This window comes from Oncorhynchus kisutch, linkage group LG18 (assembly GCF_002021735.2).
Source record: "Oncorhynchus kisutch isolate 150728-3 linkage group LG18, Okis_V2, whole genome shotgun sequence".
Taxonomy (NCBI): Eukaryota; Metazoa; Chordata; class Actinopteri; order Salmoniformes; family Salmonidae; genus Oncorhynchus; species Oncorhynchus kisutch.
The window spans coordinates 30487488-30503462 of record NC_034191.2 but is presented as its reverse complement, the minus strand read 5'-3'; the positions used below and the strand labels follow the sequence as shown (position 1 = coordinate 30503462).

The 15975-nt window shown below is 43.2% G+C and overlaps 1 protein-coding gene across 1 annotated transcript; it reads right to left on the bottom strand.

Moving 5' to 3' along the window:
• Positions 1-4357: 4357 nt before the first annotated feature.
• Positions 4358-15244, bottom strand: aipl1 (aryl hydrocarbon receptor interacting protein-like 1). The gene is made up of 7 exons (XM_020467943.2): positions 15202-15244; positions 14433-14560; positions 13563-13742; positions 9975-10163; positions 5484-5660; positions 5076-5217; positions 4358-4879 (listed from the first exon to the last, which is right to left on the bottom strand). The coding sequence occupies exons 1-7, from the start codon at positions 15206-15208 to the stop codon at positions 4680-4682; spliced, it is 1023 nt and encodes a 340-aa protein (XP_020323532.2). The 5' UTR covers positions 15209-15244; the 3' UTR covers positions 4358-4679.
• Between the last annotated feature and the right edge of the window lie 731 nt (positions 15245-15975).

The window sequence follows — 15975 nt, the reverse complement described above, 5'->3', positions numbered from 1 at the left end:
GTCCTGGGTTACTGATAGACTGAGCAAAACATAGATAGTGTGTTAAAAGTAATGTAATGATTAACTAGGCTATTGTATCATCAAGACTTATTATACATCATTTATTATAAATCATTTATACATACCTCCTATCAGTCAGCAACGGTCTTCATATGGCATCATGAAACATGGTCCCCTCAATTGACTCCATACTGAAATACTGAAATAAAAGTATCAATTAGATAATTGCCAATGCTCTATTTGGCATGTCCCATAATAACAAATAATGTTAAGTTAAAAGAGTTAACTGGCTAACTTGTAAAGTGGTAAATTAAAGTAGCCTAGCTAGATTCTTCTGTTTAGCTAGCCAAGTTAGCTAGCTTACAAACATGCTCAAATTCTAATAACGTTTAAACTTTTTTTAAATCTAGCCTATCATATTACTTTGGCTTCATATATTTGAATAAAAAAATGTACTTTGCTTATCTTAATACATTGAAAAATAACATGCTTATTGATAGGCTAGGCCAGTGTTTCCCAACCCTGGTACTTGAGTACCCCCAAAATAACACATTTATATTGTAACCTTGGAAAGCACACCTTATTCAGCTTGTCAACTAATCATCAAGTCTACAATGAGCTGAATGAAGTGTGTTTGTCAAGGACTACAACAAAACTGTGTACTGTTGGGGGTACTTGAGGACCAGAGTTGGGAAACACTGGGCTAGGCTATTTGCAAATTGGTTCAATCATCGTCCTCTTGCGTTGTCATGCTGGAATGGAAGTTGATTTTTGAATGGGAATGGCAGTTACATTTAGAATTGATCAAAAGGTTCTTTATAGAAGCACTTTTTATCTAAGAGTGTATAGTCCAAGTTAAAATGCAGGTAATAATAAGGAACAAACATTATCTCCCATTGACCCCCAGTGTGAAACTGCCAACTTCATCATCGCATTTGTTTTCAGAAATAACAAAACATGGCGAAAAGCTGTGGTTGTTCAATGTACATTTAACAAGGTAAAACATCCCGAACTATGCTTTGCAATGCTCCCATGTAGAGAAATAGAGCCTGAGAGAAGAGCCTATTCATCATGGGAGAGTGGGAAATGTGGAGCCCCGGTGTCCAAGTACACTACACGTAGATGTGTGTGGAAAACACTTCATCACTGATAAGACATTTCACTTGTTTAGTATAGTCTGTTTGTAACTCCACTCACTACTTGAAGCTGTATAGTCAAGTCTGTTTGTGTTGTTGGCCTTGGCTAGATTAATGTTCTGGTTGGTAGCTGGTCGGTAGCACTCACTCACTCGTGGCTGCTACATGGCTGCTACCTCTGTCATGAAAAGGGACACGAGGGTAGTGAGAACGCTCGGGAGCAGGCATTGTTGAAATGTAATCTTTAGACATGTTGTACTTTTCTTAAATGTAGTTTGTAATTTACTAAAACAAGCAGACAAAAAGAAAATTGCATTTGAAAAATGTAAAGTTTTTGCTGTAACCAAGGTAACGACAGGTTATTTTCCACGCAGGTAGGCAGGGCAGCGACGTTCTATTTTATACCGACCGGGACTATGCTTTTATTAAACACATTATTTCCTCTTGCTTCTATCTAGCATTTAGTTTGCAACAGCATAGGTTTGTATGAACCTTTCTGTTTGCCACTCAGACCTCTGCAACAATGTTGCAAAATATGATTTCAATCTCCCCCTGCCATAGAGACGTAACGTGTCAGATGTCCAATAGACATTTTTTTACCATGTGAAATCATGAAGCTGCATCATTATGTCACTTGTGCGCCCTCTCCGGCCTCTAGGTCACCAGACTGCTGATTCTTGTGCACACCTGTCACCATTGTCACACGCACCAGCACCTCATGACACTCACCTGGACTCCATGACCTCCTTTGATTACCTTCACTATATTTGTCAACCCCCTTGGTTCTTTCCTCAGGTGCTATTGACTCTGTTTCATGTCAGTGCGTTGTTTGTGTTTCTTGTTTTATGTACCGTTTATTTATTAAACACTTACTCCCTGTACTTACTTCCGACTCTCAGTGTACATTGTTACAGAATAGCACCTCACCTAAGGGAAGCATCAGGGAGTGTTTTTTGTTTGTTTTTGTGTTGGAAGGTATGTTGGGTCCTAGTGTCAGTACCGGAGCTACCGGGGGAGGCCTCAGCCGGCTCCTCAGGCTCTCACACCTCAGCCGGTTCGTAGGACGCTCACATTTTTTGTTAATACTAGAAAGGGTTCTTTAATCTCATCAAAAAAATCTAAAGGTTCTATAAAGAACCCCCAAAAAACATTTTTTCTAAGAGTGTACAGAGAATGGGATATGACAAACAGGGGATTCCCTGAATGAAAGTGAGCTCGCTGTATGGCATCGACCTGATACTGTACACAAATACATGTGGCTCTCAGACATTTACCCAATTATATTACGTAACTTACTGGAGCCAGCTGTGGGTGGGTGGGTGTGCTGTCTATCATGCTATTGTGGGAGTGTCTCCATCACTAACCTGTATGTGACCCCTATCTATCACTCAGACACTGCAATTACCTATCATTCCTTTCACAGCAAAGTGACCCTTCATGTTACCATGCAGGCCATCAGAAGGCATATCAGGTCAACACAATAACTTAGAGCAGGGTCTAGAGGGTCTACAAGTCTAGAGTAGGGTTCCCCAATTATGCTCCTGGAGAGCACGGGGTCAGGCTTTTGTCCCAGCCCAGCACTAACACTTCCTGTTTCCAATAATCAACTAATCAGAGCCTTTAGTCTCGACCATGATTAGTGTAATCAGGTGTGTTAGTGCTGGGCTGGAACAAAAGCTAGAAGCCTCTGTTTGAGAGTTTCCTCTGTTGGAGATTGTGCCATACTGGTGAATTAATTATCATAGACCCCCCCCCCCCCCCTTCCCCACAGTTCAAACTTCCTCTTTGTTATTGGAGTAGTTATTGATATATCAACTTTTATAGTACAGTATTTAGCCCTGAGGTGTATGCTATAGAAATAATGCCATCTAGTGGAATGTAATGGTGGCAACAAGATACAGAGAATTGGCTAAGCTTATTGACGGGATACATTTTTTGTCAGTGTGTGAAAATCCCTTTAAAACAATATAGATACACTATATGAACAAAAGTATGTGGACACCCCCCCATTAGTGGATTCAGCTATTTCAGCCACTCCCATTGCTGACAGGTGTATAAAATCGAGCACACCGCCATGCATTTTCCATAGACAAACATTGGCAGTAGAATGGCTTTAACGAAGAGCTCAGACTTTCAACGTGGCAGCGTCATAGGATGCCACCTTTCCAACAAGTCAGTTTGTCAAGTTTCTGCCCTGCTAGAGCTTCCCCGGTCAACTATAAATGCTGTTATTGTGAAGTGGAAACGTCTAAGAGAAACAACAGCTCAGTCGCTAAGTGGTAGGCCTCACAAGCTCACAGAATGGGACCACCAAGTGCTGAAGAGCATAGCGCGTACAAATTGTCTGTCCTCAGTTGCAACACTCACTACCAAGTTCCAAACTGCCTCTAGAAGCAATGTCAGCACAATAACTGTTCTTTGGGAGCTTCATGAAATGGGTTTACATGGCCAGGCAGTCGCACACAAGCCTAAGATCATCATGTGCAATGCCAAGCGTCGGCTGGAGTGGTGTAATGCTCGCTGCCATTGGACTCTGGAGCAGTGGAAACGCTTTCTCTGGAGTGATGAATCACGCTTCACCATCTGGCAGTCCGACGGACGAATCTGGGTTTGGCGGATGCCAGCAGAACACTATCTGCCCAAATGTAAAGTCTGGTGGAAGAAGAATAATGGTCTGGAGCTGTTTTTCATGGTTCGGTCTAGGCCCCTTAGTTCCAGTGAAGGGAAATCTTAACGCTACAGCATACAATGACATTCTAGATGGTTCTGTGCTTCCAACTTTGTGGCAACAGTTTGGGCAAGGCCCTTTCCTGTTTCAGTATTCAGAATGACAATGCCCCCCATGCACAAAGTGAGGTCCATACAGAAATGGTTTGTCAAGATCGGTGTTAAATAACTTGACTGGCCTGCCCTCAGCCCCATCGAACACCTTTGGGATGAATAGGAATGCCGACTGTGAGCCAGGCCTAATCCCCGACATCAGTGCCCAACCTCACTAATACTCTTGTGGCGGAATGGAAGCAAGTCCCCGCAGCAATGTTCCAGCATCTAGTGCAAAGCCTTCCCAGAAGAGTGGAAGCTGTTATAGCAGCAAAGGGGGGGGACCAACTCCATATTAATGCCTATGATTTTGGAATGAGATGTTCAAGGAGCAGTTGTCCACATACTTTTGGTCATGTAATGTGCCATGGATTAAAGGAAAGAACTAAATAACATATTCGTTCAATATCTGATGAGTACATAATCTACACCAAGATTTATTTGCATTTTATGACTAGATGCAGTACTTGTTGGGCTTCAACCATTCAAGTCAGACATAATGGATACATGTTCTACCCAAATGGATTGACCACCAAACAATGTTCCAGGAAAAACATAGATAAATAAGTAACAATGATCTAGGATACATTTTCTCTCTCTCTCTCTCTCTCTCTCTCTCTCTTGCTTTGCCCATCTCTCCTCTCTTCCTCCACAAGCACCATCTGTGCTGTCCACTTTAACTTTGACCCTCCCCCTCCATATCTGCATATCTCCTGGGCCATGTCAGAACATGCCCTTGTACTTGACTTTATCCTCCTCATTCTTCTCCTCCATCCTCATATTGAGGACACCCAGGTCCCTCTTAACAGCCTTCTTCATGCCAGGGTCCAGATCTAGAACCCTCTCAAAGTCAGCCCGCGCCTCAGCTTCGTTCCACACCTCAATGTGGGCCTTCCCTCGCACGTAGAACGCCTTCATTTCACCTAGGATGAACACACGCATATACAAACAGATAGAGAAGCACACACAGGCAGATACAGAGATAATGTTTAAAAAAATATTTTCGCTTTGGGCTAGACCTAATTTACATTTCTTCACACTTCGCCCATTGACTATTTGTTGTTGTCTGAAGTGCTTTTCCTGTAAGGTTTCATAATATATTGTGTGTGCCTGAGGTACCTGGGTGCTGATTGATGATGTCACTGGTATGCTCTATGACCTCATAGTACTCCTCCATACGGAGCAGACACTGGCAGTAGTTGAGAGTCAGCATGTTCCCCATCTTCTCTAGCTTCAGCCAGGGGGCTTCCCATGCTTTCTCCTGGGGGAGGGGGATACACACTGTTACACACCATGGATGAATACATTCATATATGCACGCACGCACCCGCACACACACTGACATACACATACAAACACACACACATACAATTCTCAAACACACAAAGCATTGAGGGTGTACTTTGTATATGGAAGTCATGATTAAAATATGGTTATACTCTGTCACAAAACACATTTCAAGAACTCTGAAAACTAAAGCCAAAGTCATTATTCCACACCGCTATTCCTGATCCGTTGTTACAGTACCTTGTGCTGTATGTTCTTGATGCAGACTATGGCCTCTTTGTATTTGTTGGTGGCGTCCTGGTAGCGCCCCAGTTTGTAGAGCTTGTTCCCCTGGCCGTGGAGCAAGGGCACAGCCTTCAGTCTCTCCTCATCATTCAGAGCCCACGACTCCCTGTCATACTCACTGGGCTGCTGCACCTGGGATACACAAACACAAAGGCAGACAGGCACGGACACACACATATACACACACACACATTTGTGTTACTATCCTTGTGGGGACCAAACAATTGATTCCTAATCAAAATATTTTCCCTAACCCATAATCTAGACGCATACACAAATACGGTGACTGAGTTTATAAGGAAGTGTATAGGAGATGTGCTACCTACTGTGACTATTAAAACCTACCCTAACCAGAAACCGTGGCTAGATGGTAGCATTCGCGCGAAACTGAAAGCGCGAACCACTACATTTAAACATGGCAGGCGACTGGTAATATGACAGAATATGAACAGTGTAGTTATTCACTCCGCAAGGCAATCAAACAAGCTATACGTCAGTATAGAGATAAAATGGAGTCGCAATTCAACGAGACGTATGTGACAAGGACTACAGACAATCACGGACTACAAAAGGAAAACCAGCCACGTCGCAGAGACCGACGTCTTGTTACCGGATAGGCTAAACACATTCTTCCCACAATGTGATGATAACACAGTGCCACCGACGTGGCCCGCTACCAAGGACTGTGGGCTGTGGGCCACTTCACCGTGGCCGACGTGAGTAAAACATTTAAATGTGTTCACCCCCGCAAGGCTGCCGGCCCAGATGGCATCCCTAGCTGCATCCTTAGAGCATGCGCAGACCAGCTGACTGGTGTGTTTACGGGCATATTCAATCGCTCCCTATAGGCAGGCTGCCGTCCCCACGTGCTTAAAGATGTCTACCATTGTTCCCGTACCCAAGAAGGCAAAGGTAACTGAACTTAATGACTATCGGATCATATTACCTCTACCTTACCTGCCACCCTAGACTCTTCAATTCAATTTGCTTACCGCCCCAATTGATCCACAGACCATGCAATTGCAATAACTCTGCACACTGCCCTATCCCATCTGAACTAGAGGAATACCTATGTCAGAATGCTGTTTATTGACTATAGCTCAGCATTCAACACCATAGTACCCTCCAAGCTCATCATTAATCTCGAGGCCCTGGGTCTGAACCTCCCCCTGTGCAACCGGGTCCTGGACTTCCTGACTGGCTGCCCCCAGGTGGTGAAGGTAGGAAACATCACCTCCACTCCGCTGATCCTCAACTCTGGGGCCCCACAAGGGTGCGTGCTCAGCCCCCTCCTGTACTCCCTGTTCACCCATGACTACATGGCCAAGCACACCTCCAACACAATCATCAAGTTTGCAGATGACACAACAGTAGTAGGCTTGATTACCAACGATGACGAGACATACTATAGGGAGGAGGTGAGGAATCTAGGAGTGTGGTGCCTGGAAAACAACCTCTCACTCAACATCAACAAAACTAAGGAGATGATTGTGGACTTCAGGAAACAGCAGAGGGTTCACCCCCCTATCTACATCGATGGGACCGTGGAGAAGGTGGAATACTTCAAGTTCCTTGGCGTACATATCACTGACAAACTGAAATGGACCACCCACACAGACAGTGTGGTGAAGAAGGTGCAACAGAACCTTTTCAACCTCAGGAGGCTAAAGAAGATTGGCTTGTCACCTAAAACCCTCACAAACTTTTACAGATGCACAATTGAAAGCATCCTGTCGGGCTGTATCGCCACCTGGTACGGCAACTGCACCGCCCGCAACCGCAAGGCTCTCCAGAGGGTCTGCCCAACGCATTACCGGGGGCAAACTACCTGTCCTCTAGGACACCTACAGCACCTGATGTCACAGGAAGGCCAAAAAGATTATCAAGAACATCATCCACCCGAGCCACTGCCTGTTCACCCAACTATCATCCAGAAGGCGAGGCCAGTACAGATGCATCAAAGCTGGGACCAAGAGACTGAAAAATAGCTTCTATCTCAAGGCCATCAGACTGTTAAACAGCCATCACTAGCACATTAGAGGCTGCTGCCTATAGGCATAGGCAGCAGCCTCTACTGGCCACTTTAAGGAATGGAACACTAGTCACTTTAATAATGTTTACATGTCTGGCATTATTCATCTCATATCTACAGTGCCTTGCGAAAGTATTCGGCCCCCTTGAACTTTGCAGCCTTTTGCCACATTTCAGACTTCAAACATAAAGATATAAAACTGTATTTTTTTGTGAAGAATCAACAACAAGTGGGACACAATCATGAAGTGGAACGACATTTATTGGATATTTCAAACTTTTTTAACAAATCAAAAACTGAAAAATTGGGCGTGCAAAATTATTCAGCCCCCTTAAGTTAATACTTTGTAGCGCCACCTTTTGCTGCGATTACAGCTGTAAGTCGCTTGGGGTATGTCTCTATCAGTTTTGCACATCGAGAGACTGACATTTTTTCCCATTCCTCCTTGCAAAACAGCTCGAGCTCAGTGAGGTTGGATGGAGAGCATTTGTGAACAGCAGTTTTCAGTTCTTTCCACAGATTCTCGATTGGATTCAGGTCTGGACTTTGACTTGGCCATTCTAACACCTGGATATGTTTATTTTTGAACCATTCCATTGTAGATTTTGCTTTATGTTTTGGATCATTGTCTTGTTGGAAGACAAATCTCCGTCCCAGTCTCAGGTCTTTTGCAGACTCCATCAGGTTTTCTTCCAGAATGGTCCTGTATTTGGCTCCATATATCTTCCCATCAATTTTAACCATCTTCCCTGTCCCTGCTGAAGAAAAGCAGGCCCAAACCATGATGCTGCCACCACCATGTTTGACAGTGGGGATGGTGTGTTCAGGGTGATGAGCTGTGTTGCTTTTACACCAAACATAATGTTTTGCATTGTTGCCAAAAAGTTCAATTTTGGTTTCATCTGACCAGAGCACCTTCTTCCACATGTTTGGTGTGTCTCCCAGGTGGCTTGTGGCAAACTTTAAACAACACTTTTTATGGATATCTTTAAGAAATGGCTTTCTTCTTGCCACTCTTCCATAAAGGCCAGATTTGTGCAGTATACGACTGATTGTTGTCCTATGGACAGAGTCTCCCACCTCAGCTGTAGATCTCTGCAGTTCATCCAGAGTGATCATGGGCCTCTTGGCTGCATCTCTGATCAGTCTTCTCCTTGTATGAGCTGAAAGTTTAGAGGGACGGCCAGGTCTTGGTAGATTTGCAGTGGTCTGATACTCCTTCCATTTCAATATTATCGCTTGCACAGTGCTCCTTGGGATGTTTAAAGCTTGGGAAATCTTTTTGTATCCAAATCCGGCTTTAAACTTCTTCACAACAGTATCTCGGACCTGCCTGGTGTGTTCCTTGTTCTTCATGATGCTCTCTGCGCTTTTAACGGACCTCTGAGACTATCACAGTGCAGGTGCATTTATACGGAGACTTGATTACACACAGGTGGATTGTATTTATCATCATTAGTCATTTAGGTCAACATTGGATCATTCAGAGATCCTCACTGAACTTCTGGAGAGAGTTTGCACTGAAAGTAAAGGGGCTGAATAATTTTGCACACCCAATTTTCCAGTTTTTGATTTGTTAAAAAAGTTTGAAATATCCAATAAATGTCGTTCCACTTCATGATTGTGTCCCACTTGTTGTTGATTCTTCACAAAAAAATACAGTTTTATATCTTTATTTTTGAAGCCTGAAATGTGGCAAAAGGTCGCAAAGTTCAAGGGGGCCGAATACTTTCGCAAGACACTGTATATACAGTATTCTATACTATTCTACGGTATCTTAGTCACTTAATGTTTACATATCTGGCATTACTCATAGGTATATACTGTTTTCTATACTATTCTACGATATGTCATTCACTTAATAATGTTTACATATCTTGCATTACTCATCTCATAGGTATATACTGTTTTCTATACTATTCTACTGTATCTTAGTTCTGCTCTGACATCACTCGTCCATATGTATATAGTCTTAATTCATTCCTACTTAGATTTGTGTGTATTGGGTATATGTTGTGCAATTTGTTAGATATTACTGCACTGTCAGAGCTAGAAGCACAAGCATTTCGCTACACCCGCAATAACATCTGCTAATCACGTGTATGTGACCAATGTTTTTGTTGTTGTTTTGAACCTAACCCCTAAACCTAAAACAGCTTTTTCCTTTTGGAGACCGGTGAAATGTCCCCACTTGTCCGAAAGTTAATTGTTTTGTTTTCCTTGTGAGGACTTTTGGTACCCACATGCATAATAAATCAAAAACACAGACACGCACACACACACATACACACAGAGAATATGAGCAAGATCAGTGTGTGTCTTGTGTGCGCAATATGTCTGTATTTGTGTGTGTGTGTGTGTGCAATATCTGTGTGTGTGTATGTGTCTCTGTGTATGTCTCCATTCCCTCTAACCTTGACCAGTTCCAGTACAAAGTAGAGAGGCTGAGGCTCCTTCTGTAGCTGGTCCAGGTCATCATAGCCCAGGGTGTGGTAGGCAAACATGTTGGCCATGCCACACGAATGGATGTGCCAGTCCACAGGGTCCTTGCCCTCCGCGATGCGCCGCAAGCTCTTGGCCACCAGGGGGTAGAGACCAGTGTGCTGGGGAAAGAAAGAGAGACAGACACAGAGAGACAGGGCAAGAAAAGTTAACCAGAGCTATATGATATAAGACATGTCATTGAATTAGTCTTTTCCTGATATAGGCGTTTCCCTTTTTTCACGGAATTGATCGGATTAGAAGGGGTGGAGTATGACATTGCTCTTTGTCTTTCATACTTAGTCTGTCAATCAAACCAGAAAGGACCCTGGATAAATATTGTACTTGTGAATGCACAAATATTTTTGAAACCCGGTCTATTCTCCTCAACTGAACTATGTATCCAATGTAACAATATTGCCCTCCACTGGCTGGGATGAGTAAACAATTCATTTTACCTTCCACACTAGAGACAGATATTTCACCGGATGTATTAATGTGAAGCATCCGCTTGGCGTTTCCACTCACTAAGCCCAGTGGCCGCAGTGGGAGAAGATGGAACTAGATGGATTTTAGCCGTCATTCTGCAAATTTTCTCATCGATTAAACATTTGATCTTAATACAGTATTCTGTTCCCAAAACTAAAATACGTTACGAACAGAGTGGACTAAGTTTTGTAGACTTTACCCTTTGCCAAAGTAAAAAAAAAATATATTTTTTAGAAGGAGTGCAAATTGAGTTATTGCACATGCCCACTTCACAGAGTAGGCGTTCTGCCCACCTCCTTCCTTGTTCTGCCCACTATGACTCATTTGTTCACATTTGAAATGACAGGTTGTGGTTATCTTGGTTTACTTGTAAAAAATCTTTGCTAGTAGGGTCACTCAATGTAGCCTACTGTATAGACAGAATGTAGCCTACTGTATAAATGTAGCCTACTGCACCCAGGTTTTAGTTACTAGATAATGAATGAATGGCTGTACCCCAGCTGGTTTAAAGCCCGTCCCAGGTTTTCTTTATGGTCAGCAGTAATCACAGGCGATTAGGGAAAGGTGAAGCTGCTGGGGATTAATTACATTCTCTAAGCTCTCCACCTGTTTGTCTCCTCCACCAACATACACATACAAATGCACGTACGCACTCAAATGCGCGCACACACACACACACGGAATTAAGCACACAATATATGTTATACAAACACAGCCAGACTCTAGCAGACACAAATAACTGAGGGGAAAAGACGTCCCCCAAAGATGAAAATAGAACACACACACAACACCCTCACTAGCTGGTGTTGTAGATTTCAACCTTAGGTTACTCTCAATGGTTGGTGATGGAGATAGCAACCTTAGGTTACCCTCACTAGCTGGTGTTGGAGATAGCAACCTTAGGTTACCCTCACTAGCTGATGTTGTAGATAGCAACCTTAGGTTACCCTCACTAACAGGTGTTGTAGATAGCAACTTTAGGTTACCCTCACTAACAGGTGTTGTAGATAGCAACTTTAGGTTACCCTCAATAACAGGTGTTTTATGTTGAACAAATACACATTGAGTGAACAAAACATTATGAACACCTGCTCCTTCCATGACATAGACTGACTAGATGAATCCAGGTGAAAGATATGATCCCTTGTTGATGTCACTTGTTAAATCCACTTCAATCAGTGTAGATGAAAGGGAGGAGACAGGTTAAAGAAGGCTTTTTAAGCCTTGAGACGATTGAGACATGGTTTGTGTATGTGTGCCATTCAGAGGGTGAATGGACAATACAAATATGTAAGTGCTTTTGAACGGGGTATCTTAGTAGGTGCCAGGCGCCCTGCAACGCTGCTTGGTTTTTCACGCTCAACAGTTTCCTGTGTGTATCAAGAATGGTACACCACCCAAAGGACATCCAGCCTACTTGACACAACTGTGTGAAGCATTGGAGTGAACATGGGCTAGCATCCCTGTGGGACGCCTTAGATAACCTTGTAGGGTCAGAAGGGTATTCTTCATGTTTTGTACACTCAGTGTAAGGTCACACTTTATTTGGATAGTCTGTATTTCCCATCTGTAGAAGCTCTAGAAATGGTCATACTATCAACAAACTACCTGTTGATAAGCAACTGCTTCCTAAGATTACAGTTAGGGTTAAGGTTAGGGTTAGAGCTAGGGTTAGGGTAAGTAAGGGTTAAGTTTAGGGTTAAGGTTAGGGGTAGAGCTTGGGTTAGGGTAAGTAAGGGTTAAGGTTAGGGTTAGGGTAAGTAAGGGTTAAGTTGAGGGTTAAGATAAGGGTTAGAGCTAGGGTTAGGGTAAGTAAGGGTTCAGTTTAGGGTTAGAGCTAGGGTTAGGGTAAGTAAGGGTTAAGGTTAGGGTTAGAGCTAGGGTTAGGGTAAGTAAGGGTTGAGTTTAGAGTTAAGATAAGGGCTAAGGTTAGGGTTAGAGCTAGGGTTAGGGTAAGTAAGGGTTCAGTTTAGGGTTAAGATAAGGGCTAAGGTTAGGGTTAGAGCTAGGGTTAGGGTAAGTAAGGGTTCAGTTTAGGGTTAGGGTAAGTAAGGGTTAAGATAAGGGCTAAGGTTAGGGTTAGAGCTAGGGTTAGGTTAAGTTTAGGGTTAAGATAAGGGTTAGGGTTAAGATAAGGGCTAAGGTTAGGGTTAGGGTAAGTAAGGGTTAGGGTAAGTAAGGGTTAAGATAAGGGCTACGGTTAGGGTAAGTAAGGGTTAAGATAAGGGCTAAGGTTAGGGTTAGAGCTAGGGTTAGGGTTAGTATATATTTACTTGAAATGTTACTGATATTCTGTAGACTATCCACATAAGGTGTTACCAAATATAAATATATAACCAAACCCCTGGAAAGCCTACAATTGCAGACACAATACGTTGAAGAACACAGATAACACAGACAACTGAAAGTAGGGCCTATATTTTCAGAAAATGTGTGCTTTTCAAAGCTTACTAGAGATGTCTGAGAAGGGACATATACCAAAAAGGGGAACTGACAGAAACATCTGCATCCTTTCAATCGTGGGTTGAGGTTAAGTTGTTTCTAACTATCATCATTATGACACACAACACTGGCAATGCACACACAGAACAACAAAGCACCTGTATTAGGTGTATGATATTAGGTGTATGATATTCCAGTGTGTTTGTATTGTGTCTCATGCTACTGAGAGAGTTATTGAGATATTGAAGTGTTTACTCAGTATGCTCTGAATAGAAGGAGCTTTTGTGTTTTTGATAATACTGTAATAATGGGTGGGGTCTCTTTTAGTTCCTTGTAAGATGCAGGCCGTCTATCATGAGAGACTTTAATCTGATGTGATTGATACCTTTCAGCTTTTGTTAAATGTCTCCCTAGTTAAAATAATTAGGAATTGTTCGATTTTCCTTAAAGTTTACTTAAGACAAACCTTTTTTAATTGAGAGTTGACTTCTGGAGAGGTGTTGGAGTTGTATTTAGAATCTAGACTCTAATGTTTGAATAGGAAGTATGCTACTGTGGCACTGCATTGTGGGAGAATGAGTCTTACTCACGGTGACATCGCACCAGAACTCGGCCACCTCTCCGATCCTCATGGAGGTGAGCAGGGTCTCCCAGATCTCCAGCTTGAACATGTTCCCGATCACCACCTCCATTGGCACGCCCGTCACCTTACTGTCGTCTATCACCGTACGATCATCATCACACAGCTGGGTACGGAAATGGAAGGTCACCTGTGTGTGTGTGGGGGGGGGGGGGGGGGGGGGGGGGTGAAGAAGAGAGGTTGGAGGAGAGGGGATGAAGTGGAGGGGGTGAAAGGGGAAATGGATAATGGGGGAGGATGTACAGTATGGAAGAGGTGTAGGAGAGAAAGGAAGAAGACATTTGGATTTAGAGTCATTTTCCTCCAGATTCTCCAGTTCCACCAAATGCCACCCCTTTACACACTGATCATACCGGTGTGGGTATGTGGTCCCTGTTGACAGGCAGGATGCGACATTATAAGATATTGTACCATGTCATTACTAATGGAATGAATAGTGTCATATGACTCCATAAGTAAGACCATTTTATTTGCCTAATGTGAGTGAGACAAACATTTTATTTTCTGAATCTACACAATGTTCTAGAATCTATTGCAACCATCTTCTTTACAGTAATCAGATTTGTCTGGAACTGGAGACAAAGCACTGGATGAGTAACTGTCTATGGCCTAGATAAAACCTCCACTATTTGAGATAGATGGAGGTTAGAAAAGTCAATAGATGGAGTTATGTTTAAACAGATAGATTCAGATCAAGAGAAATAGAACGAGAGAAAGACTGAGGATTATAAATTAAGTAGAGAGATTGAAATCAATGAATTTGGATAGAGATTGAGAGGTTGAAGCAGAGGAATACGTTGAGATGGAGAGTGAGGCCTACCTTGGTCCCAGTAATGAACCGGGGCATCTCAGCTGTCCCTCCATACAGGATGGTTTTCTTAATGCCTTCCACCCCCAGGAGCATGGTCCCATCCATATCTGAAGACATTTTTCTATATGGCTGTCTGTCTGTGTAGAATAAATAAATAGGTGTGTGTATATAATGTGTGTCTGTCTGTATGTGTTTCTGCTAGGGTAGTTTATAGCAGGTGTGAGGCATAGAGAGGTATGAACACACATTACTCCTTGATGATTAGGAAAGGGATAATGAGATTAAGAATCCCTCCTCCCCTCCTCTCCTCCTCCCCTCTCCCCATTCATACATCCCTCAATCAGCTCTTCTCAGCCTTTCTCGTGATGACTATCTATCATCTGCTGGATTAGAAACATCCAGAACGGGATAGAAAAACACTACTTCAAGCCCACAGCTACAAATCTTTGAGATAGGGGTCAAATTTACTAAGCACTTAATAATTTTGTCAATAACGAGGTATTACTCGCCTGAGTTAAAGTACCTCATGATAAGCTGTATACCACACCGTCTACCAAGAGAGTTTCCATCTATATTTTTCATTGCCCTCTATATACCACCACAAACCGATGCTGGCACTAAGACCGCACTCAACAAGCTGTATAACGCCATAAGCACATAAAAAAATTATCATCCAGAAGCGGTGCTCCTAGTGGTCAGGGGACTTTGATGCAGGCAAACTTAAACTCTAGACCACCTTTACTCCATACACAGAGACGCATACAAAGCTCTCACTCACCCTCCATTTGGCAAATCTGACCATAATTCTTTCCTTCGGATTCTTGCTTACAAGCAAAAATGAAAGCAGGAAGTACCAGTGACTCGCTCAATAAGGAAGTGGTCAGATGACACAGATGCTACGCTACAGGACTGTTTTGATAAGACAGACTGGAATATGTAGCGGGACGTCATCCCCACAGTGACCACACTTACATATCCCAACCAGAAGCTATGGATTAAAGGCAACAACTGCAATGAGCTGAAGGCTAGAGCTGCCGCTTTCAAGGAGTGGGACACTACTCAGGACACTTATAAGAATCGAGCTATAACCATCAAACAAGCAAAGCGGCAATACAGGACTTAGATTGAGTCCTACTACACCGTCCCTGACGCTCGGCGGGTGTGGAAGGGCTTGCAAAATATTACGGACTAGAAAGGGATACCCAGCCACGAGCTGCCAGTGACGTGAGCCTACCAGACTAGCTAAATGCCTTTTATACTCGCTTCAGGGCAAGCAACACTGAAGCATACATGAGAGAACCAGCTGTTCCAGACGTGTGTGATCAGACTCTCCGTAGCCGATGTGAGCAAGAAGTTTAAACAGGACAACATTCACAAGGCCGCGGGGCCAGACGGATTACCAGGACGTGTACTAAGAGCATGCGCAGACCAACTGGCAAGTTTCTTCACTGACATTTTCAACCTCTCCCTGACCGAGTCTGTAATACCTACATGTTTCAAGCAGACCACCATACTCCCTGTTCCCAAGAAAGTGAAGGTAACCCGCTTAAAT

Bases quoted from the DNA above. Each gene is read 5' to 3' on its own strand.
- aipl1 (XM_020467943.2), bottom strand. The intron at 5,218-5,483 runs GTACTGTAACAA...CCCCTCCCCCAG, and splicing joins TCAAGAACATACAGCACAAG to GAGAAAGCATGGGAAGCCCC. The intron at 4,880-5,075 runs GTACCTCAGGCA...TGTTCATCCTAG, and splicing joins CATCATCAATCAGCACCCAG to GTGAAATGAAGGCGTTCTAC.